The 23,390-nt window shown below is 38.7% G+C and overlaps 1 protein-coding gene across 10 annotated transcripts in view; it reads right to left on the bottom strand.

The window, feature by feature from the left end:
* LOC132109609 (calcium/calmodulin-dependent protein kinase type II delta 1 chain) overlaps positions 1 to 23,390 on the bottom strand; it is a 177,966-nt gene that overhangs the window by 80,610 nt on the left and 73,966 nt on the right. For 7 of the 10 annotated variants that reach the window (XM_059515852.1, XM_059515879.1, XM_059515836.1 and 4 more), the window contains exons 5-6: positions 21,737 to 21,802; positions 4,839 to 4,911 (exon numbers count right to left, since the gene is read on the bottom strand). In XM_059515852.1, coding sequence (XP_059371835.1) covers positions 4,839 to 4,911; positions 21,737 to 21,802 — 139 coding nt within the window. Of the gene's footprint in view, positions 1 to 4,838; positions 4,912 to 7,312; positions 7,386 to 21,736; positions 21,803 to 23,390 lie in introns of all 10 variants that reach the window. The other 3 variants (XM_059515844.1, XM_059515888.1, XM_059515870.1) reach the window with 1 other exon arrangement.

Raw genomic sequence — 23,390 nt, forward strand, 5'->3', positions numbered from 1 at the left:
CTAGACTGACATGCAAAATAAAAGCAGCGTTGTAAATAAATTAATAGATATGAACCTTAAAAAGATGTATTGCAAAATCATTGCTTTCGCGCTGTTTCATTTATGTTTTGCAGTTCTTAATTTTTGTTTGCAAAAAGCAAATTTATTTTCCTCAATACTTTAATTCTGAGCCTTTATTCACCCCCCGGAGCTGTGTGAGGGACATTTTATTACAGATGAGCACACTTTATTTCACGTCTTCTGAACTGTTGACAACAAACACCCGCTTACTCTAAGCAAGAGCAATGACAATTTTTTATATAACTCCGATTGGATTATTCTGAAGAAGAAAGTCACATACACCTAGGATGCTTCGAGTCTGAGTAGAACATGGACGAATTAAAATTTGTGGGTGAACTAACCCTTGAAGATCCTCCTGATTCAGAGAGCCATTGTGCAGTTTAATATCACATCCTTTACTACAATATATTTGTAATTGTGAATGTCCCTTCCGGAAGCATCTTTATAATAAGCATGTGCAGTTAGCCATTGTTTCATCGACAGACACCACATCATTTTCATGATTACTAAGCCTAGCAGATGAGGTGTGCTGTTGTCACCAATTTTCCAGCCTACAACAGCAAAATGATTCATGGGACCAATTGTGGGCAGTCGGGACATATTTTAATTCTGTGTCTGGTCTTTCCAATCTTAGCAAACTAGAAACTAGTCTTGACTTAGCAAACATCAGCTAAGAAGTCCTGTGCCCGGTTGCATGAAACTCCTTAAGTGAGGGTTTCCCTGAGGGAGAAAAAATCCCTGAGGTAAGGGATTTCATTAAGAGCATTGCAAGAAACCTCTTAACTGTCACCCTTACCTGAGTGTTTATACTAAGCGTTTCACAGTAGTTTCTGACAACATACGGCAAAGATCGCCGCGGTTGCTATAGTTACTACCTCTAACAGTAAACAGAACATAACGAACCACAAAGCCAAACCCTTGCTAAAATCACACTTGTATTAATATATTTGTGCTATGGAGAGTACAAACATAACAGAAAACAAAAAACGTAAACCAAACTGGACAGTGGACGAAAAGGCAATTCTTTTAGAAGAATTCACAAAAAGAATAAACATTCTCCAAAGCCGCTATAACCCATCAGTCACTCATTCGCACAAATCGAAAGCCTGGCAGGAGATAACAGAAAAAATTAATTCAAGAAATCTTGCTGTCAAGCGAACAGTAGAAGAAGTTATGAAAAGTATGAAAATATAGTGGTGAGTTCAATAAAAGAAATAGCAAACAATAAAAAAAGAATCCGGAAAGACCGGTGAGTAACGTTCATGCTCGTGCCTGATAAATTGAATCAAAAAGGTATCGCGCTTGGTATGGAACAATGTTATTGTTTTGTTGTGTAAAGGAGGAGGGCCACCGCCACAAGACCTATCCGACAAAGCAAAATTGGTACAAGATATATTAGGGAAGGATTCTCCTACTCTAGTCGGTATTCCAGGCGTTCCTCAAAGCAGTTCAGGAAGCAGGTAAAATAATGCAAATGAGCGCTACAACCTAAATCACATATACATACATATGTATAAACTGCATTTCTTTTGCGTGCAGTTTGTAAAACATCTTATAATAATAATAATAATAATAATAATACTTTTCAGCCTTTCATCAACCATTCATCGTCTCCGAGGGATTATTACGATCATTAAAAACACGCCTTGGTATTCCCTCCTCTTCAATTAACACTAAATCAGCCATCGTATTTTGAGTTTAAGTTGACTTAAGGAAGCTGTTTTGGTCCCTTAAATTTATTAAGGTGAAATGGTCACTAAGGACTTTGTAGCAACGCTTAAGGGAACACTTAGATGATTAAGGGGAAAAAATTAATAACAGCCTTAAGTTCCTTAAGGAAACCCTTAGGGTTTTTTCTTGCAACCCAAGTTTCACTAAGGGTACCCTTAACCTTATATCTAAGGGATTTCTTAGCTTAAGGAGTTTCATGCAACCGGCACTGTTCTTTACAGAGACAGAAGCCACATGTATTCTGCCCTACAAAGGCAAAAGACCTTAACTCGCTTGAGTGTGCAACTGAGAAAAACACCTTAAAGTTTTTTACTTGTCCAACCAAATTACGTTATTAATTAAGTAGGACACTGGAAATTTAACAATTAGATGTTTTAGTAATGAAAATGAACTACATAAAAAAATGTGCACTCAATCTTGATTTTTACCCCCATTTTGAACTCTAATGCCTTTGCATTGTCTGCAAAACGTGAGAAGTCACACCAAGGCAAAAGGCAGTAACTTTCACGTTATCAATATTTAGTTGCTGATCACCATTTATAAAACCATTTACGGCATTCGAACTAGAAGTGACAGCCTGGTGAATAATCTGCATTACAAAAAAAAATATATATATATATTTAAAGGTTATTCACAATTACGTATTGCATGCCAAGGTATCTAGTCTTTACAGTGGTTTGTTTAGCTGTTTGTTAGATCATGATCTATCTACAGTAATTCGTTTGTCTACACTGTAATTAAAATGCGGCAGACTTTAATGGACAGTAACACAAAAGCAGAACACCTTATAACTCCAAACCAGCACCATAACTTATTGATAAATAACATATTGATGCACGGCTAAACAAAGTCAGAATGCCTTAACTCAATTTGAGCATTCCAAACAAAGTGAAAGAGCGGTAGCTGGTGTTATGCTGTGTTCTGCCTTGGTTTCTCCAGGGGTTTTCAACGTTACGGTTGAGACGACCCATTATTTTGTTTCGGAAAAACAGAAAAATTGATTCAAGATACTTATACACATGATAAAGGATGTCTTGAATATCAATAACTCAATTTTGACAAAAATCGAAGTTACGATCTTTTGCCTTTGTACAGCATAATTATACTCAGTTTCAGCATCAAATACCCAAGTCAAGAGAGGAAACATGAGTATTGCGAAAGCTAAATACAGGGGTGCCAAGATAAAATAAAGAATAGTCGGATGTTGCCCTTTGTTAGAGAAGTGCACACAAGATAGAGATATTGACATATAGAGTAGACCAGAGAACAGGATACAAGGATAATTTGAACATCAGAATTTGGTAGTACATTATTGCAAGTGTTATTTTGTTGCCCTACAAATTAGCATAGTAAAACCTTCCCCATTCCAAACCATAAGATCTTCTCTTCATAATAATTTATCCTCATAATTGTATTATATATTTTTTGGTAAATGGCTGTTAAACAATCTTTTCATGTGCTTTATATAAACCAAATATAACTTTGATACAATTAAATTACATTACTTTCTGAGAGCAAACCTTCAACAGCTCATTCTTCAAATTGTTGGACAAGTCATAAGATAAGAAATACCTCCTTTTTGCTAATAAGCTTTCAAGTGACATTCCTTAAGAGGGAAAAACTGAAGGAAAAACTCTACATCCACATCTGTATGCTGTTTGATTAAAATTTGTCCCTTGACATGCCTGGTCAGGATTGGAAACTCCATGGATTAGAATGGAAGTGAATGTTTTGCTTGCTGATTTGTTGCGCTAATGCCAACAACACACTCATGTTGTTTTAAATAATTCACCACAGCTATTAAATGTCATAAGTGCTTGTTCATATTCAAATACCTGTGTAGACAATCTCTATGTGCAATTCTTTTGCCTATTTATAGAGCATTTTAGATCTTGACAGTGTGTTGTTAATGGACACACTTTAAAGTAAAATTGTTTGGAATGATGTGGTTGAGTAAATGTCAAAATTTTGGGTGAACTTTCTTTAATATATATCATTTGAGGGTTGCTAATAGGAGAGGTGGAGTAAAGGGGGAGGGGGGTGTAAGTGTAAAGACAGAAATTTAAACCTATATAAGGATGCAAGACTCTTGCCCTACAGTATGAGCTTTGATATTTCAAAATGAGAAAAAATATATATATATATATATATATATATATATATATATATATATATATATATATATATATATGAAGAGTTCAGATGCAAAAGCCTCTAAATGCCATCTGAAATTTTCATCTAAAATTAGGATTTTTATCAAGCTCCTATGCTTAGGTTGAGTCATTTTACTTTAATGGCAATGTGCAGGTCCATTTCCAGGTTATTAAAGTGAAATAACTGAACATAAATATAGGAGCCTGATGAAAATCCTAATTTTAGGTGAAAATTTCAAATGGCACTTAGAGGCTTTTGCATCTGAACTCTTCATATATATATATATATATATATATATATATATATATATATATATATATATTTTTTTTTTTTTTTTTCTAAATTGCTGTTTGTCTGTAATTTCATATGTGATGTATATAATATATTTCACTAAAACACAACAAAACAGTTTATATTACTTTCTGTTTTGTTTTCTTTTATTTGGTTTTGTTCTTTTTTATGGCGCAAGTCACTGCTCACCATGGTAACTATATGCCAGCAGCCAATCACTGAGCAGAATTATAGCTGATTCAAATTCAGGTAAAGATAATAAGAGGAGGGAAAACAATCTCTGGTTGCACCTGGCTCATTTGATTGGCAAATTAGCACTGACAAGAGCTTGTGGTGGATTAGGTCTTAAGGACAGAAAACACCAATCCCACCTAAACGTGTGTAATCTTAAATGTTTTTATATTCATTTCACCGATTCCCATCTCCAAGACAAACCTAGATCTCATATGTTACTAAGCACTTGTATAATCTTCGATTTTTTTTGAATTACAATACCATAAGCCATTTGTAGCCCTTAGTAAAAGCCACACAAGATACTGGATCTATATAGAAGGACAAAGAAGTAAGACTTGGCGTTTAAGACCCTCAGCGTCTCTACTCACCTTTAGGTCACGATGGACCACTCCCATCTGGTGGCAGTGGAGAACAGCCTCAAGGATCTGCTGAATGCAATGACTGCATGCAAACACCAGGGGGTGTGGGTTAGTAACTACTAGCATTCACTCACTGTGCATTGCATTGAGAGTTAGAGAGCATGGGCTTAGAGGTGATGAACATGACTCAAATGGACTTCTCATTACTTAAAGTTTCAGTGTTGCATGATTATGAGTGATGCTTTGCAGTAGGGCTGGGTGATATTTTTTCAAAAGTGCATTAATTGAAGAAATACAGTGCATTGTAAAATCCTAGTAAAGCTATTTATTTCTATGTATGGAAGATTAATAAAGTATTTTCCAACTCTGTACCTGTAGGCATACCAACAATCATTCTGGATTCTCTCTTTTTTTGACCTATCCATTTATTGCAGTCTCTAATAAGCTAATGAGTTTCATTAGATATGTTTGATTATGAAGTGTCTAGTGGTGTTGTGCTTCCAGGAACAGGGCAAGGAAATCTTTTACATCTTTTATTAAGCAACTACACATAGAAATTGTTTAATTTATTGAAGAGGACAGTTCAACAAAACTGATTCACAAAATTCACAAATAAGTTCAGATTTTGACAACAGTGTATGCACTGACTCAAAACAACAATAGGCTAGTAAATCAAAGGGATATAAGGGTATCATCATTATTTTTTTGATCATATTTAAATGGCAAAATAAAGGCCATAAGGATCAATTCATGCATTCCCTTATTTGTTTAGACTTTTATGTTGACATTCTAGATTCTTCTCTGTCCCTTTTTCTTATCTTATGGTGCATTCACGCCATGACGTAATTACCGTAGTTCCAAAATGACAAAATGTGACGTTCAACTCAGAGCTGCCCATGTTCTCAGACTCAGAGGTAGCGCCAAAATGAAATCTGGCGGCGGTCAGATGGTACAGCTTCACATGGTCCAAGTTGTAGCATTTAGAACATTGTGAGTTTACAAGTTGTAATTCCCAGCTCTGGAGCATCTGAAGGCTTTGGTGTTGATAGTGTTGCCATAGAAACATTTAATTCAGCTCAGAGCATAATGTCACATGTTGTCATCTCAGAATTACATTAACTATAACATGGCATGAAGGCAGCTTTAGTCCTTTGTAGTTTTACAAATGTTCCCCTTTATCATCTCCCCAGGTGTTCTGTGTTCTTTGTTGTGTATTTAGTGGTGTGTCCAAGCCATGTCGGAAAGATCATATTGTGAGTTGAATACACATGAGGACTGCACCATAAATCCTTTCCTGTCACAATGTTGACCGAAGCATAATATGTTTAAAATAGTATGCCAAAGGTCGTGCTTGAGACCAACGGCAAAGTAGAATTGCCCTGAAAGGGGATTGAATGATTTAATCGATGTCTAACTTGATGAAAAACTATTTATTTAATGTTATCTGTTATATTTCATGTGATATTTTTTATAAAGATATGAATATCACAATAGCTAAAACAGACATTTGACCACTAATTATTAAATTGATCATTTTTCTAAAAACATGAGCAGAGTTCTTTATATTATATAAACATAGTATACAAAAATTACAAATTACAATGACAAATGAATATGCTGAATATAGACTTTTAATTGTTTTTTTGAATGAAAGATCAAAAGGATGAACAATGCAGATTTATTTTCACAGCCCATGAATGCTCATGTTTACCAAGGGTGCCAATAATAGTGGAGGGCACTGTATTTGAAAAAAATATATCGCAAATTTGAACATTTCTGCAACTGACAGATGTTTTATCCAAAGAAATTCTCTGTGCATTTGAAGTATTGAAAAAACAAAATAAAGAAGTTTTGATCAGTACATGTGTTCCGAAAAATAAAACCCAAGCCCTGGTACTGCTAGCATCATGCCCTATCAGTTACAGGAAAAGATTAATATGATTAGGTACTTTATTTCCCAGCCCTACAATGAAATATTAAACTTTTGAAATATTTGTATGCTATCAAATATAGTTATATATTAGAAAAAATAATACATATACTTACACATTGCCCATCTATTGTCATCATTACCTAATTTGTCTTGCTCACCAAATCTCAATCCAGAAGTGGTGTTTGCTTGGGTGACTGTGTGCTTGACCCACTAATTCACTGACTGATGGGTTCTGATACCCCTTTTGCATTTCATCCAAAAAGGGCACAGTCACCATCAACACACATATAAAAAAAAGACAATCCTATAGAGTCAAACACAGCCCCAGACTAAGCACATTTCTGAGGTGCTACATGCACAACCTTAGCTCAGAGGTCATCAATTGTGATTTTCTCCTCAGCCCACAGCCACACACCCAGATCTTGGTGTGTAGATGTGTTTTGAGGGACAAGGTTGGGGTGAGTAGAGGAGGCTTCCACATTGGGAACACACGGTGTATTGTTTTATTTTTGAACAACATTTCCAGCAGGTTGGAGTCTGTTATACTAACCTTCAAGTCGCGATGTACAATTCCATTTATGTGACAATGATTAACACTCTCTAGAATCTGCTGTATGCAATGACTATGAGAAAGAGAGACATAGCGAGGAAGCCAAAGAAGAGAGATTGAACAGTCAGCAAGCAAGTCAGAAAATATATGCAGCTGGGCAACCAGACAGTGCAAACAGAAAGCAAATTTAGCTTGGGCAGGAGCAAATACTCTACTCCAGTACTAGGCTGTTGAAAATTTTAAATAGTTGAAAATAATTATAAACAAAAATGCATTTAAAGCAATATTTCACCCAAAAATTAAAATTTCATTTTCAGCTTAACCTCATATTTTTCCAATCACTGTTGACTTTTTTTCTTTCATTCTTAATGTGGAATTATTATTACCTCGTAATCTGAAGCTGTTACTACTGGCCTGAATCAGCAGTGCCCGAAAGCATTAAAGGGTTAGTTCACCCAAAAATGAAAATGATGTCATTAATGACTCACCCTCATGTCATTCCAAACCCGTGAGACCTCCGTTTATCTTCGGAACACAGTTTAAGATATTTTAGATTTAGTCCGAGAGCTTTCTGTCCCTCCATTGAAAATGTATGTACGGTATACTGTCCATGTCCAGAAAGGTAATAAAAACATCTTCAAAGTAGTCCATGTGACATCAGAGGGTCAGTTAGAATTTGTTTAAGCATCGAAAATACATTTTGGTTCAAAAATAACAAAAATTATGACTTTATTCAGCATTGTCTTCTCTTCCGGGTCTGTTGTGAGTGCTTTCACAACACTGCAGTGACGCTGCTGACGTATGACGCTGCTGACGTATGACGCTGCTGATGTGTTTTCTGGTGTGCCCAATAACAAATATAACACATCAACAGCATTGTACGTTAGCAGCGTCATGGACATGGACAGTATACCGTACATACATTTTCAATGGTGGGTCAGAAAGCTCTCGGACTAAATCTAAAATATCTTAAACTGTGTTCCGAAGATGAACGGAGGTCTTACATGCTTGGAACGACATGAGGGTGAGTCATTAATGACACAATTTTTATTTTTGGATTAACTAACCCTTTAAGTCTAAGTACATTGTAGAGACCACTGATTCCAATGGTTTCTATGATCTTTCCTGAGCTTATGATGCATTTCAGAAACAGCAGTTTTTTTTTGTTGATGTTGTTTTTTTATGGATGCATTGATTCTTTGACGAGATATCAAAAAAAGTTTCAGAGAACTCTTTGAAAATATCTGTATTTCTGCATTGATTACTCAAACTGCTGAGTTAAGCAGAGGAAATGTGGGTTGCACAGGTACCCTTTACATAAAGGCATGCAAAGCCTATTTACTGATAAATCTGTTCCTTCACAAGAAATATGGGATAGTGAATGGTTGTCAAACTTAGCTTTGGGAGGGCCACAGTCCTGCAGAGTTAAGCTCCATCCTGATCCAACACACCTTTAGTTTTCAAGTAAAAAATCATACACGATTTCTGAGTCATATTACTTTTTTTTAGTGTGGCTGCATTTCAGCTTTGTCATGAGTGTTTGTTTTGTGTTTTGTACAGGGGGTAACGAGAGATGATTAGCCTCTCTTGAGCGGCAATCAGATGATCAGATGAATTTCTGTCATGTCCGAAATTTAGCTTATCCCTCGTGAGGCTATTGCACAGTTGAAACAGCTACGAACCGACTACCCTAAACTCAGCGTTTTTACCCTCACTGCACCTGCGTGGAAACAGAAACTAAACCATGGTGACATGGCATGTGGTATGAACAGAGGCTACACAGGTTCTGGGTTCGGGGGGGGTCTCACGTGTATGTTTCACACTTATATTATGAGCACTCAAATTGCAGCTTGACGATCAGATTTGAGCTTTGGCTTGACATCGCATGCAATTTACTCGTACAGTGAGATACGGTATTTAACAAAAACACTGCTAAAATCTCACAGTTTATGCCTAGCTTAATTCTAAAGAACTTGATTAGCTGGTTCAGGTGTGTTTAATTAAAGTTGGAGCTAAACTCTGCCGGCTTTGTCTCTACAGGTAGTGTGTTTGACATCCCTTAGTGTGAACCATGCCTTCATCCCAAAAGCTTTCACAAGACCAAAAATAGCTTTATTTAAAGGAAAATGGTACTGCACATCAACACAAGAGCCTCAACTAACTGGGAAGAATGGCTGAAGGAACATCATGATTTAGGGCTGCTTTATTGCCTCAAGGCCTGTAAACTTTGCAATCAATGAAGGAGAAATGAATTCAAGGTGTATCAAGACATTTTACAGGGGAATATCAGATGCCAGAACAGTAATTCATGACTTCAAGCTTAAGAGAGGTTGGGTAAGGCAGCAAAACAATGACCCAAAGCACACACATAAATCAACTAAAGAATGTCTAAAAAGAAGAGAATATGTTTTCCTGAGCCCGGATCTTAAACCAATTAAGACACTGTGACATAACCTAAAGAAATGCTATCAAGATAACCAAGAAAAATAGATTAACTGAAAAAGATTTGTAAGGAGGGGTGCTTTAGAGATGCTGCTGCTAGCAGAGGATTTACAAGTTACCAAATTTGAAGATTTACTTGCTTTCTCCATTCTGCAATGTGAATAATTACTCTGTGTATTCAATAAAATGTGAAAAGTAAAAATTATTGTGTTATTAGTTCAATTAGATAGCGTTTGTCTATAATTGCGAGTTAAATTAACAAATCCAAGGGTCTCATTTATAAAACACTCCATAGATTTCATCCTAAAAATGTACCCGAAATCACCATACAGTATATGGAGCTTACAATGCATAGTTTTACTATGCATAACCCAAACTGCATATCATATCCATCCATATTCCCATCCACATGACACCATATTTAACACCATTAAAGGTACAAGACATTAAGGAAATATGATATACGGACTATAAATGCCATTTGTGCCATATACAATTTTTTATTGCTAAAAATCATCCAGTATCCTTATGTTTTAGCATAAATACATAAAACAAAATATTAAAAGATCCATAAAAACAAAAGTAAAATAGTTCTCAGATAAATATTTTAGAATAGAGTTGGTCTCATTTTTTTCCACTGGCCAAATAGTATTTCAGTTGTTTTAAAGAATTCAAATCAAAATTAATTTATGGAAGGCCAAATTAAGTAGGTTCACTTTCACAATGAAACACACAGCTTCTCGACAAAATGGCGCTTGCGGCAACAGAGAGAATAAAAGGTACACCTTCTTTCTCTGCGTGAACATTTGGGCAGCATTTTGCAAATCTTCCCACATAGTGACAGAGAAGGGGGAGCGTGTTTAAACGAGCCGTTTTAGGAGGGTGTGGACAAGTCTTAACTTTTATAAAGAATATTTCTTTGGATTTGAGACTTTGGTCTTTGCAACTTTACAGATCTTTATGTACCAAGAGTTTGTAACACTCCAAAGAGAAAGGAAAAATTGAAACGGGATCATATGACCCCTTTAAAACATGCTACAGGAAAAGTGATCAAGCACCAGTGGTGGAAAGAGTACCGAAAATTTGTACTTAAGTACAAGTACTGTTACATTGATGGAAAAATACTCAATTACAAGTAAAAGTTTTGCTGTCAAAACAGTACTTAAGTAAAAGTAAAAAGTACTCCTCTCAAAAAATACTCAGAGTACAAGTTACCAGTTTCTTTTTAGCTGGCGATATTTAATGATATGAAAAAATATTCATATCAAATATCTATGTGGATGGATAATAGCAACTTTGAACAAAACCCACTTTTATCTCGTTGACAAAGTATGTTAATTAGTGGTCATGATACAGGGATTTCTAACTTCAATACCTTGGTTGGATAGGAGTGGTTAAATGGGTCCTATTATGCTCTTTTACAATGTCTTGAATTTGTTTTGGGGGTGAACTAGAACATGCTCTCATGCTTGGTGGTTCGAAAAACACATTATTTTTCACATAATTTACATTATTACAATACCTTTCTCCCCAGCTTGGCACAAATGTCTCGATTAGTTCTGGGTTTGATGAAGACCTGCCTTCCGAATAACAAAATTAGTTGTGATTGGTTAGCTGTCCCAGTGTGTTGTGATTGGTGAACCATAAGTATGACCATATTAGCCCGGTCCTGTCAACACTGCACTGGCTCCCTATCAAGCATCGCATAGATTTTAAAATATTGCTTATTACTTATAAAGCCCTGAATGGTTTAGCACCTCAGTATTTGAATGAGCTCCTTTTACATTATAATCCTCTACGTCCGCTACGTTCTCAAAACTCAGGCAATTTGATAATACCTAGAATATCAAAATCAACTGCAGGCGGCAGATCCTTTTCCTATTTGGCGCCCAAACTCTGGAATAACCTACCTAACATTGTTCGGGAGGCAGACACACTCTTGCAGTTTAAATCTAGATTAAAGACCCATCTCTTTAACCTGGCATACACATAACATACTAATATTCTTTTATTATCCAAATCCGTTAAAGGATTTTTAGGCTGCATTAATTAGGTAAACCGGAACCGGAAACACTTCCCATAACAACCTATGTACTTGCTACATCATTAGAAGAATGGCATCTACGCTAATATTTGTCTGTTTCTCTCTTGTTCCGAGGTCACCGTGGCCACCAGATCCAGTCTGTGTCCAGATCAGAGGGTCACTGCAGTCACCCGGATCCAGTACGTATCCAGACCAGATGGTGGATCAGCACCTAGAAAGGACCTCTACATCCCTGAAAGACAGCGTAGACCAGGACAACTAGAGCCCCAGATACAGATCCCCTGTAAAGACCTTGTCTCAGAGGAGCACCAGGACAAGACCACAGGAAACAGATGATTCTTCTGCACAATCTGACTTTGCTGCAGCCTGGAATTGAACTACTGGTTTCGTCTGGTCAGAGGAGAACTGGCCCCCCAACTGAGCCTGGTTTCTCCCAAGGTTTTTTTCTCCATTCTGTCACCGATGGAGTTTCGGTTGCTTGCCGCTGTCGCCTCTGGCTTGCTTAGTTGGGGACACTTCATCTACAGCGATATCGTTGACTTGATTGCAAATAAATGCACAGACACTATTTAACTGAACAGAGATGACATAACTGAATCCAATGATGAACTGCCTTTAACTATCATTTTTGCATTATTGACACTGTTTTCCTAATGAATGTTGTTCAGTTGCTTTGACGCAATGTATTTTGTTTAAAGCGCTATATAAATAAAGGTGACATTGACTTCATCAAACCAAGAACGCCATTCCAGAGCCGGAAGCGATGGCAGACTATTTTTTCTCAGTGTATTGACTTGCATGGTCCAACTATTTGCTACAAAACTAGTACTGTGCACTAAAAAAGCAAGTAGGGTTATTTTTTTTTTCATGATGTACAATCATTTTCAATATCATTGGCAAAACTACCACATACTGTATACTGCAATATACCTGTAGATATTTATTTTTTTTGTCCATCTATTTTTTCAAGGAACTCATTATTTCAAACTTTGAAATTGGTTTAATCCAAGTCTTCTAAAAAGACATTCACCTTACATGATGAATAGATTTTATATAGGCTTTTATTTACATAATAAATATTATGCTCCCAAGTACCATTATAAAAATCTCAATCTTAAACATTCACTCATTCTGTGTATTTGTGTCTTTAAAATAGGGTAACTTACAGCACGAGGAAGCTTGATTTCAAACTGAATTGAATTTACAAAAAAAAGAAAAAGAAAAAAAAAAGACAAGGCCTACACAGTCAGTAATTAAATTCTAAAACAAATTACCTCAATTCAGTTTGAGGTATTCAAAATATGTCCACACTGAATTTTTACAAGCAAAGATTTAAGAGCCATATACAGTATGTTAGGACTATTTATGTATATAAATGAAACCACAGATGGCTTTGACCTGTAATGACTGTACAATGTAGTGATGCAGTAGACAGGATATTTATATGTACAAATCAGACAAATATCCCATTCCAAAACATTTCTAGCATAAATTTACATGGTAAAAGAAATTAAAGTTCCATCTTTGTTTAAAGACTTTGTGGTGCATTTCACTTACAACCAATAAAACTTCTAGAAGGATTTTCATTGGTCAGGTGTGGGTCTATTCTGAATGTTTGATAACTTTTGACAAAATTTAATCCAGAAGCAAAGAGAAATAATTTCTACTTTAAAAGCTTTTAAAAGGAGAGATTGTGACTGCACACAGTCTGCTCACAAGCAGCTCATATGTTAGGTCTATTTGAGAGCTCGCATCCAGTTTTCTGCGATTACATAACAATTGTTCTCATGTTACAATAAAGCGCTCGCCACATTTGTGCGGGAATGATTATAATAATGCAGAATACCTGCAATCCCGAGCAGACATTCAGACTGTAATTGACAGGAGACGGATGCGTGTCAAACTCCCTCTGAGACGAGAAAGAGACGCAGATTGTATCTGTGTATATTCAGATACTGTGGAAATTGAATAATGGAACCATGTCAGATATTTCAGTATAGGTATAAAAATATTGATATTTATGATAACACTACCATGTAGTTTGTTTCTCCAAGCTTGGAATCCATAAATGATGCTGAGCTCCATCTCTGTCTGGTCAGCTCTTCACCCGCTGCAGCGGTTCAGATATCAGCGCTTTTATAGGTCCGTTTACGATTGTGGGCGTACTCAGTAACGAACTATGATTTAAAAGTAACGAGGAAGATGATTTTGCTTAATTTGTACTTAAGTAAATGTACAGCTTTAAAAATGTACCCAAAAAAGTACAAGTACCCGAAAAAACTACTTAATTACAGTAATGTGAGTAGTTGTAATTTGTTACTTCCCACCACTGTCAAGCACATTCCACTAAATATGTCTAAATTCATATAATTTTTGTTTAACTTCTGTGTAATGACTATGTATTTTCAGTGATTATGTCCATTAATGAGAGTGGAATATTTAATGTAAATGTCTGGACAGCAACCAATCTGACTTCAAAAGTGGCCACTCAACTGAGACTGCTCTGCTCTCAGTTACTGAAGCCCTGCGACTAGCAAGAGCAGCTTCAAAATCCTCAGTACTCATCTTACTGGACCTGTCTGCTGCTTTTGACACTGTTAATCACCAGATTCTCCTGTCCACCCTTAGAAAGATGGGCATCTCTGGAACCGCACTCCTGTGGGTTAAGTCCTACCTCTCTGACAGATCCTTCAGTGTGTCTATGAGGGGTGATTTTTCAAAGTCACAACACCTTGCTAATGGGGTTCCTCAAGGCTCAGTACTTGGACCACTTCTCTACTCCATCTACATGAAGTCATTAGGATCTGTCATTCAGAAGCATGGCTTTTCTTATCACTGCTACGCTGATGACACCCAACTCTACTTCTCATTCCAGCCAGATGACCCGACGGTAGCTGCTCGCATTTCAGCCTGTCTGAGTGACATTTCTAGCTGGATGAATGACCATCACCTTCAGCTTAACCTTACGAAGACAGAACTACTGGTGATTCCAGCTAACCCATTGCTTCATCACAACTTCTCTATACAGCTGGGTTCGTCAACCATTACTCCTTCGAGGACAGCCAGAAACCTAGGAGTTGTGATGGATCATCAGTTAAGCTTCACAGACCACATTGCCACAACGACCCGGTCCTGCAGGTTTGCCTTATACAACATTAGGAAGATTAGTCCCTTCCTGTCAGAGCAAGCCACCCAACTTCTTGTCCAAGCTCTTGTTCTCTCCAGACTGGACTATTGTAATGCTCTCCTGGCGGGCCTTCCTGCATGCACTGTCAAGCCTCTGCAATTGATCCAGAATGCAGCAGCGAGGGTTGTCTTCAATGAGCCAAAAAAAGCTCATGTTACTCCTATCCTCATCAGGTTACACTGGCTACCTGTAGCTGCTCGCATCAAATTCAAGGTACTGATGCTTGCCTATAAGACGACCACTGGCACGGCACTAACATACCTAAACTCACTGGTTAAATCTTATGTGCCCTCCAGAAGTTTGCGCTCTGCAAGTGAACAACACCTTGTGGTGCCATCCCAAAGAAGCTCAAAATCACTCTTACGGACCTTTTCCTGGACTGTGGCCAGCTGGTGGAATGACCTCCCAATCTCAATTCGTACAGCTGAGTCTTTACTCACTTTCAAGAAACATCTAAAGACTCATCTTTTTCACCTGTACTTAACCAACTAATACTAGCACTTTTCCTTTTCTTATCTTTTCATTTAAAAAAAAAAAAAACTTGGCTATGCGTTCTATACTAGACTAACTGAGACTTGTCATGGCGCTTGTATACTGTTGTTGTTCTCTTGTTGACCTGACTGCTTCTATTGTTCTCATTTGTAAGTCGCTTTGGATAAAAGCGTCTGCTAAATGATTAAATGTAAATGTAAATGTATATATCGAAATGAAAACCGTGATTTTAAAATCGTTGCTTACTTCATTACTTTTCTCACGCCAAAAAAAGAGGGAGTATGCATGGTCTAGAATGTCTGTAAGGTGCGTACATATTTTCGCCAAGTTTATTTTTTATAAATGACAATGGCAATTTTATTTATATAGCAATATATACTACAACCAGAGTTGACCAATGTACTTTACAACATAATAGCTAAAAACATCAATAGCACAAATAAAAAAAGTGAAACCAAAAATGAGAGAGAAAGAAAAATCATTACATGCAGCAATATATAAAATATATAGAACAAGGATAAAAAGAGTGCTTCAACCAGAATTAAAAGCCTTATTGAACAGATAGGTTTTTAATTCAAACTTAAAAATGGCCACAAATTAAGCTATTCTAATAAAAATGGGCAGATAATTCCAAAGACTTGGTGCAATTGAAGCAAAAGTGCAATTAGTAAAATTTTAAAATCTACTCTGTAACGCACAGGCAGCCAGTGTAAAGACTGTAGAACTGGGATAATATGATCCCACACAGATCAAAAGTCTAGCTGCTGCATTCTGAACCAATTGTAATCGAGAAAAGCTGTTTTTCTAATCCCAGCATACAGTGAGTTACAGTAATCTAATCTAGAGGTAATAAAAGCATGAATCACTTTCTAAAAGTTTTTTTTTTTTTTTAAGTCTTTGCTTTAGACAGGAACCGCAACAGAAAAAAGGGTGTTTTGACCACAGAATATATCTGCCTATCAAACTTCAGGTGTTCAGAGAGTGAACTTCGGGAGGAAGATGCGTTGTCATTAACCCATTCTGACACTGAAGTTAGTGCTCTGCTGGGTTCTACCCAGAAAGAGCAGGAGATGTCTGAGAGTGGCAAAGAAGCTGAGGCTGAGCCTTCTCAATCCTCCTGCCCTGCGTATGAGGAGCTGTTAGGTTATGGATTGCGCCACGGGAAAATTAGACTTGCCATCGAAGAGTGCCAGAAAGGTAACGTCACGAGGTCGCCTCGATGAGCGTTATTTGTCTGACCATAGCCCTCCAGCCCAGGTGAGCCTTCCATTCTTGCCTGACTTGCATGCAGAAGTCGAAAAGGAATGGAAGAGGCCGTTTTCCTCTCGCGTCCATCGGTTTCAGCATACGAGCTATGCTAATATCGAGGGCATGCACGAAAACGGCTATGAGAGGATGCCCCCTGTAGAAGAGACGCTTGCTAGCTATCTCTCTGTGGGTGAAACGTCCTCTCTTAAATCTCCCTCTTTGCCATCTAAGCCCCTCCAGGATACATCCTGCTTAAATGGCAAGTCATACGCGGCAGCAGGTCAGGCTGTGGCTTCGTTGCACACGATGGCGGTGCTTTAGGCTTACCAGGCTGACCTGCTGAAGGACCTGGATACAGGCGAGGGCCTTTCACCTGACCAGGTAGCCGAGCTGTGCCGCACCACAGACCTCTCTCTCCGGGTTACCAAGCAGGCCGCCTCCGCCATGGGCAGGTCTATGGCGGCCATGGTGGTAACGGAGAGACATCTGTGGGTGAACCTGGCAGACATAGGGAGGGAAGAAAGGGGGTTTCTTCTCGATGCTCCAGACTCGCCTTCTGAGCTTTTGGGTACCTCCGTCGAGATGGTGGTCGAAAAGTTCAGGGAGGCAAGGGCGCGCTCAGCTGCTTTTAAATCTTTCATTCCACGAAGGTCCAGGTCCGAGCCCGAACAACAAAGGGGTCCTGGCCCATCTCGATCTGAGGATTGTAGACGGGCGCAGAAGGTTAGTGTCACGCCTCGTGCTCCTCCCCCGCCTAAGGTCAGGGGCAAGAGGAACCGCGGGTCACGGAGAGGTAAGCAGGGTCTGAGGGATGTGATTCAGACGAGGCAGCGTCCTCGCCCGGATCAGAGCAATAGGAAAACCTAGTAGCTCCGGATGTTTTTAACCTCCGTTTTAACTTCTGTTTTTATCCTCCCCTGCAGCCACCAGCTCTCCACCTGATCGAGGTTAGGTGGAAAGTCTCTCACATAACAGTCTCCTTTCCTGGACCTATGATGTTTTGGTTGGTTCTATGTTCATAGTAACTGCCTTACTGACGGTCCGGACCAGAATGGGGCGCCCCGCAAGCGGGACTCCAGTACAGGAGGGTGGGTGAGTACATAACCCTTGCTTTACCTGCTTATGGATGTTATGTTGTTGGTGGTTATATGTCTACTAACAAACTCTGTGAGTTTCCTTTACAGTGCTCTGGAAATAGCTAGGTGGCCAAGATCACAGGCTTTCGGTAGGCGGCCATGGCGCGTGGGTTCCGCCCCCCCGGGGCGCGACACCCACCGTGGAGTGAGACCCGCGCGTGGGAAGCAAGCGCTCTGCGGTTGTCCATCCCACACCCCCTCCCGAGGAGCCTGGCTGATCATCAGTGGCACAGCACTGCAGGGAATTCCATGGATGTCCGGCCAGATCACCCTGAGGGGCCGCCTGACCGCTTGGTGCATCCAGGGAGGTGGTAGTTACGGAGTCCTCTGTATGTACTGCCTCAGGTGATGCTCCCCTCGCTTGAGGGTTGGAGCTCACCTCTCCTGTGCGATCCAGCGCCTCTGTGATGCTTGGGAACCTTTCTGTACACACGTTAAGTCAGTGTACTTTCTCAAATGGTCACCTATGAGCATGCTGCTCGGAGCTCGGAGTCCTCCTCTAATGGGGGGCTGATTCTCGGTCCTTTCAGAGCGCTCCAGTACTACATACTGTTTTGAGACGCACTGTGAGAGCAGACATCCTGCTGAGGCAGAGGCTGAGGCTCGGGGAATGGCGCCTTCGCACCAAGGTGTTGAAGCAGATTTGGAGAGGTTGGCCAGACTTGGGTGGATCGGTTTTGCGGCTCGAGAGAGCATCACACTATCCCCTCTGGCTTCCACTGACTCATCCAGCTCCTTTGGGGGCTGGACGCCATGGTACAGGCGTGGCCGAGGCTTAATCTGTACGTTCTGTCCTCCAATTGCTTTGCTCTCGGGCCATTCCATCTACGAGCTGCTCTATCAGAATTTCCTTGAGAGCCCCTCCTTAGAACAGTATTTGTAAATCCATGTTATGGTAAGTGTGCACGTGAAGTCTTTGCACACTTTCTGAAATCCACACTGTGGTAAGTTCGCACGCTAGTACTCTGCGTTCTTTCTAAAATCGTATATGGTAAGGGCTTCGCGCGGCTGCTTCGTGTCCTTTCTTGAGTCGGTTAAGCCCCGTTCATCTTGGGCACCACTCCACCCAGGTATCCTCTGATACCTATCTAGAACAGGGCGCCGCTACTAGAGTACTGTTTGGACAGCTCTTTCGGCAAGTTTTTGCGAAAGCTAGCAGTAGCCCCTGTGTGACAGGCAAAGACTTGGTAGAAGAAAGTGCCAGGTATTAGCCGTAAACCTTTAAAGGAATCTTTTGTGATTCCAAGCCTTCAGCTCTACCCCGGGCCAGGGCCCTACAGGTAAGTATGGTATGTAGCTTAGGCCTTTGGCCGTAAGGGATAATGTCATAGACAGCCATTGAACCGTCCCAGGGGCGACTCCCGGTGAAGTGGTAGAGTTGGTACTTAGTGTTTGCCATGATTCTGGTCTGCACTCCCCTCAGCATGGCAGTGTAGGTATACTGTTCCCCATAGTTTACCCTCAGAGGACGCAGTTCGAAGTTCCCTTGACAGGGAACGTCTCAGGTTACGAATGTAACCATGGTTCCCTGAGAGGGAACGAGACACTGCGTCCTCTAGCTCCCTTCCAATGCTTCGGACGCAAGCTTCACGAAGAAGATAAGTGACGGGTCCTATGGGCGCGTATTTATAGTCGCGCTGGTAGTGACGTCAGGGGCTGTCGCCGGCCAACACGTTGGCGTTTTTCAAAGTATGCTTCAGACACGGGTCACGACGAGGTGTTCCCCATAGTGTCCCCTCAGAGGACGCAGTGTCTCGTTCCCTCTCAGGGAACCATGGTTACATTCGTAACCTGAGACGTTTTTCCTCATTTAAATTCGGAAAGTTTAGCGACAACCATGCCTTTATATCTGTCAAACAGGCCAAGAGAGCATCTAATCCATCTGAATTCCTTTTTATAGGCAGACAAACTAGTGTACCATCAGCATAACAATGGAATGACAGACCATATTTTCTAAAAATGAAACCAAGTGGAAGCATATCTTAACTGAAAAAGTTCTATTGGTAAGATAAGATTTAAACCACTCCAATGCACTGCCTGTATTACCTGCACAGTGATCCAATCGATCATTAAGGACAGCATGATCAACAGTATCAAACGCAGCAGTAAGATCTAAAAGCACAAGAACAGCATAGTAGCCTGAGTCACATGTTAATAGTATATCATTAAAAACCTTCAACAAAGCAATCTCGGTAGAGTGATATTTTCTAATACCAGACTGAAAAACCTCAAAGACCATATTGTCAGCTAGAGAAGTTTGGAATTGTTTAAGTTTTCTCCAGAATTTTTGTAATGAATGAGAAATTGGAAATGGGCTTAAAATTTGCTAAAAAGGTGGGGTCTATGCTCTGTTTTTAAGCAGAGGAAAACTGTTGCATGTTTTAGCAGCCCTGGAATACTACCAGTTTCTAAGCAGCGATTTATCAGTCCCGATATCAAATCCCAATGTGCGAGAAAACTGCGTATGCAATTTCTATGCCTATTTTCTGCATATTCAATGTTTATAAATGAGACCCCAGATGTTTTCAAATGATTCAAAACTTATTCATGTCACTGTATGATTTCACATGAAAGGCCAAGAAGAATGGAGGACTAAATAACCACCTAAAAACTTTGATGTTGCTCACAAAAGCTTGTATTATTTCACAAGAACTGGGATATTAAGTCATCTGGACAACATTTATGATACTTGTATGATGCATTTGTGTCCTTTTGGCAGCTTGAATGCTTCAGTCTTTGTTCATTTTAACTTCACAGAAAAGAACATATAACATGTCTTAATTTCAAATTTTGTGTTGCACTGAAAAAATAAGTCAAATGGGGTTGGAACAGCATATGGGTGTGTAAAGGATGACAATTTCCATTTCTGGGTGAACTATTATTTTATAAAATACTAATAAACATGTCACAGAAGCACAAAAAAAAGCTTAAACAAGCCAAAATTAAGAAATAAGCAGCATAGAAAGAAACTTATTTGAATTTTAAGCCAAAAAAAGAGAAAAAACAAACAAAAAACACCTATAGACAGAAATTACAAGTACACATACATTGGAAGACATATTGCAATGCAGACACGTTATTAAATTTCTTCTCAAAGTTGGGCTTAAATCCTAGAAAACATTTATTTCTTATGCATAAGCAATATTACAAAATTTGCTCATTCACTTTTTCTGTGACAAAGTTACTGAGAGGATTGACAACTGACTGAGAAAAATAATATTTTGCACACACAGACTGTGATAAAATATTGTTATTCTGTTTTGTGAACTACAAAATTTGCACTTTACATTTTATAAGTGAATGCTATGTTTAGAAATTGTTCAGCTCTTACCACAGATTACAGTTTAGACTTTATGGTCAGTTTGTAAAAATAAGCTTAATTGTGTTTACAATAATGCACTTGCAATGGAAGTCTAGGGCAAGGTTTTATATTTGTGTTTAAAATCACAAATATAATTGAATATAACTCACTTTTTGTTCTACTCTGCATGCTATTTGAGCTGTAGGTCTCTTTTTTCAGAGGGTTACTTTGCTAGACAAAACTGTGAACCGTGCACTGCAATGCAGCCCTTACAAACAAATACAAACCCAAATATATATATATATATATATATATATATATATATATACAGTAGTGAACATTTGAATGCATTTTGGAATGCATGACAAGAATGCATTTTGCTTTTTGGGCAACTTTAATGAAAGTTTTTGATCCATGTCAAATGTTGACTAGTGTGTATATATATATATGTATATATACGCTTTATATTATAGTTTACTGTGTTGTCTATTTAAAATAATTGAGCTGTCTATTTAATTCATGCATTCTAATGAATGGGTTTTAAAGGGGTTTAAATTTGGATACAAGCACTAACCTGGCGTCGGCTTCACTGTAGTACTCTCTGGCAACGATATCTTCAAACAGCTCCCCTCCTGTGACTCTGAAAAAGTTAACATTCTGAGTCGACATGAAAGAAAGTCTAATTGCAGCACCTTTAATAAGCTGATTTATATTTTCACCTTGGCATATATTATATATATATATATATATAGGTAAAGAATATAAGTAAAAAAATAAAGAAAGAAAGAAAGACTAACCAACCAGTGTCTTTTTTTGTGAGTGACAAAAAAATACTGTCCCTGAAGAACTGAAACGTAAATAAAGGAATTATCATCCATATTACAATGTTATTGTTTCATTGGACTAAACGTGTTCCATGAGATTTAGCTCAGTGGACCTTTACCTTTCTAACTAAACCGGTATTTACAGCTGTGGACGTGTTTATCAATCTGGTATGTACTGCGTTTTTATTCTTAATGTATTCATGTGTACTGCTTACACAAATTTAGCAAATACATTCTTTATAGGGTTTCCATTGAAAAACAGCGATCTGTCATTGATGCTTGAGGCTTAGATCTTTATAATGATATATACAGTCATGGCCAAAAGTTTTGAGAATTACATAAATATTGGAAATTGGAAAAGTTGCTGCTTAAGTTTTTATAATAGCAAGCAAAGAAGACACTTCTATCCAAAAAAAACAATCAGGGACAGATTGATCTTCTGCAGAAAGTATAGTGAATGGACTTCTGAGGACTGGGGCAAAGTCATATTCTCCGATGAAGCCCCTTTCCGATTGTTTGGGGCATCTGGAAAAAGGCTTGTCCAGAGAAGAAAAGGTGAGCGCTACCATCAGTCCTGTGTCATGCCAACAGTAAAGCATCCTGACACCATTCATGTGTGGGGTTGCTTCTCATCCGAGGGGAGTGGGAGCACACACAATTCTGCCCAAAAGCACAGCCATGAATAAAGAATGGTACCAAAACACCCTCCAACAACAACTTCTTCCAACAATCCAACAACGGTTTGGTGAAGAACAATGCATTTTCCAGCACGATGGAGCACCGTGCCATAAGGCAAAAGTGATAACTAAGTGGCTCGGGGACCAGAATGTTGAAATTTTGGGTCTATGGCCTGGAAACTCCCCAGATCTTAATCCCATTGAGAACTTGTGGTCAATCCTCAAGAGGCGGGTGGACAAACAAAAACCCACTAGTTCTGACAAACTCCAAGAAGTGATTATGAAAGAATGGGTTGCTATCAGTCAGGATTTGGCCCAGAAGTTGATTGAGAGCATGCCCATTCGAATTGCAGAGGTCCTGAAAAAGAAGGGCCAACAATGCAAATACTGACTCTTTGCATAAATGTCATGAAATTGTCGATAAAAGCCTTTGAAACGTATGAAGTGCTTGTAATTATATTTCAGTACATCACAGAAACAACTGAAACAAAGATCTAAAAGCAGTTTAGCAGCAAACTTTTTGAAAACTAATATTTATGTAATTCTCAAAACTTTTGGCCACGACTGTAGTTGTCAAGATTAAATTTGTGCCGTTTCATTTAATCTATTCATAAATATTGACAAGTGCAAACAAGGGGAGTTCAACATGCCCGCGTCGGTGTGTGGGTTAAGAGGTTAACAAGCTATCTCCTCCTTCCCTGGTTACACTTCTGGCGTTTCTTGTCCT

This window comes from Carassius carassius, chromosome 2 (genome assembly GCF_963082965.1).
Source record: "Carassius carassius chromosome 2, fCarCar2.1, whole genome shotgun sequence".
In the NCBI taxonomy this organism is placed as follows: domain Eukaryota; kingdom Metazoa; phylum Chordata; class Actinopteri; order Cypriniformes; family Cyprinidae; genus Carassius; species Carassius carassius.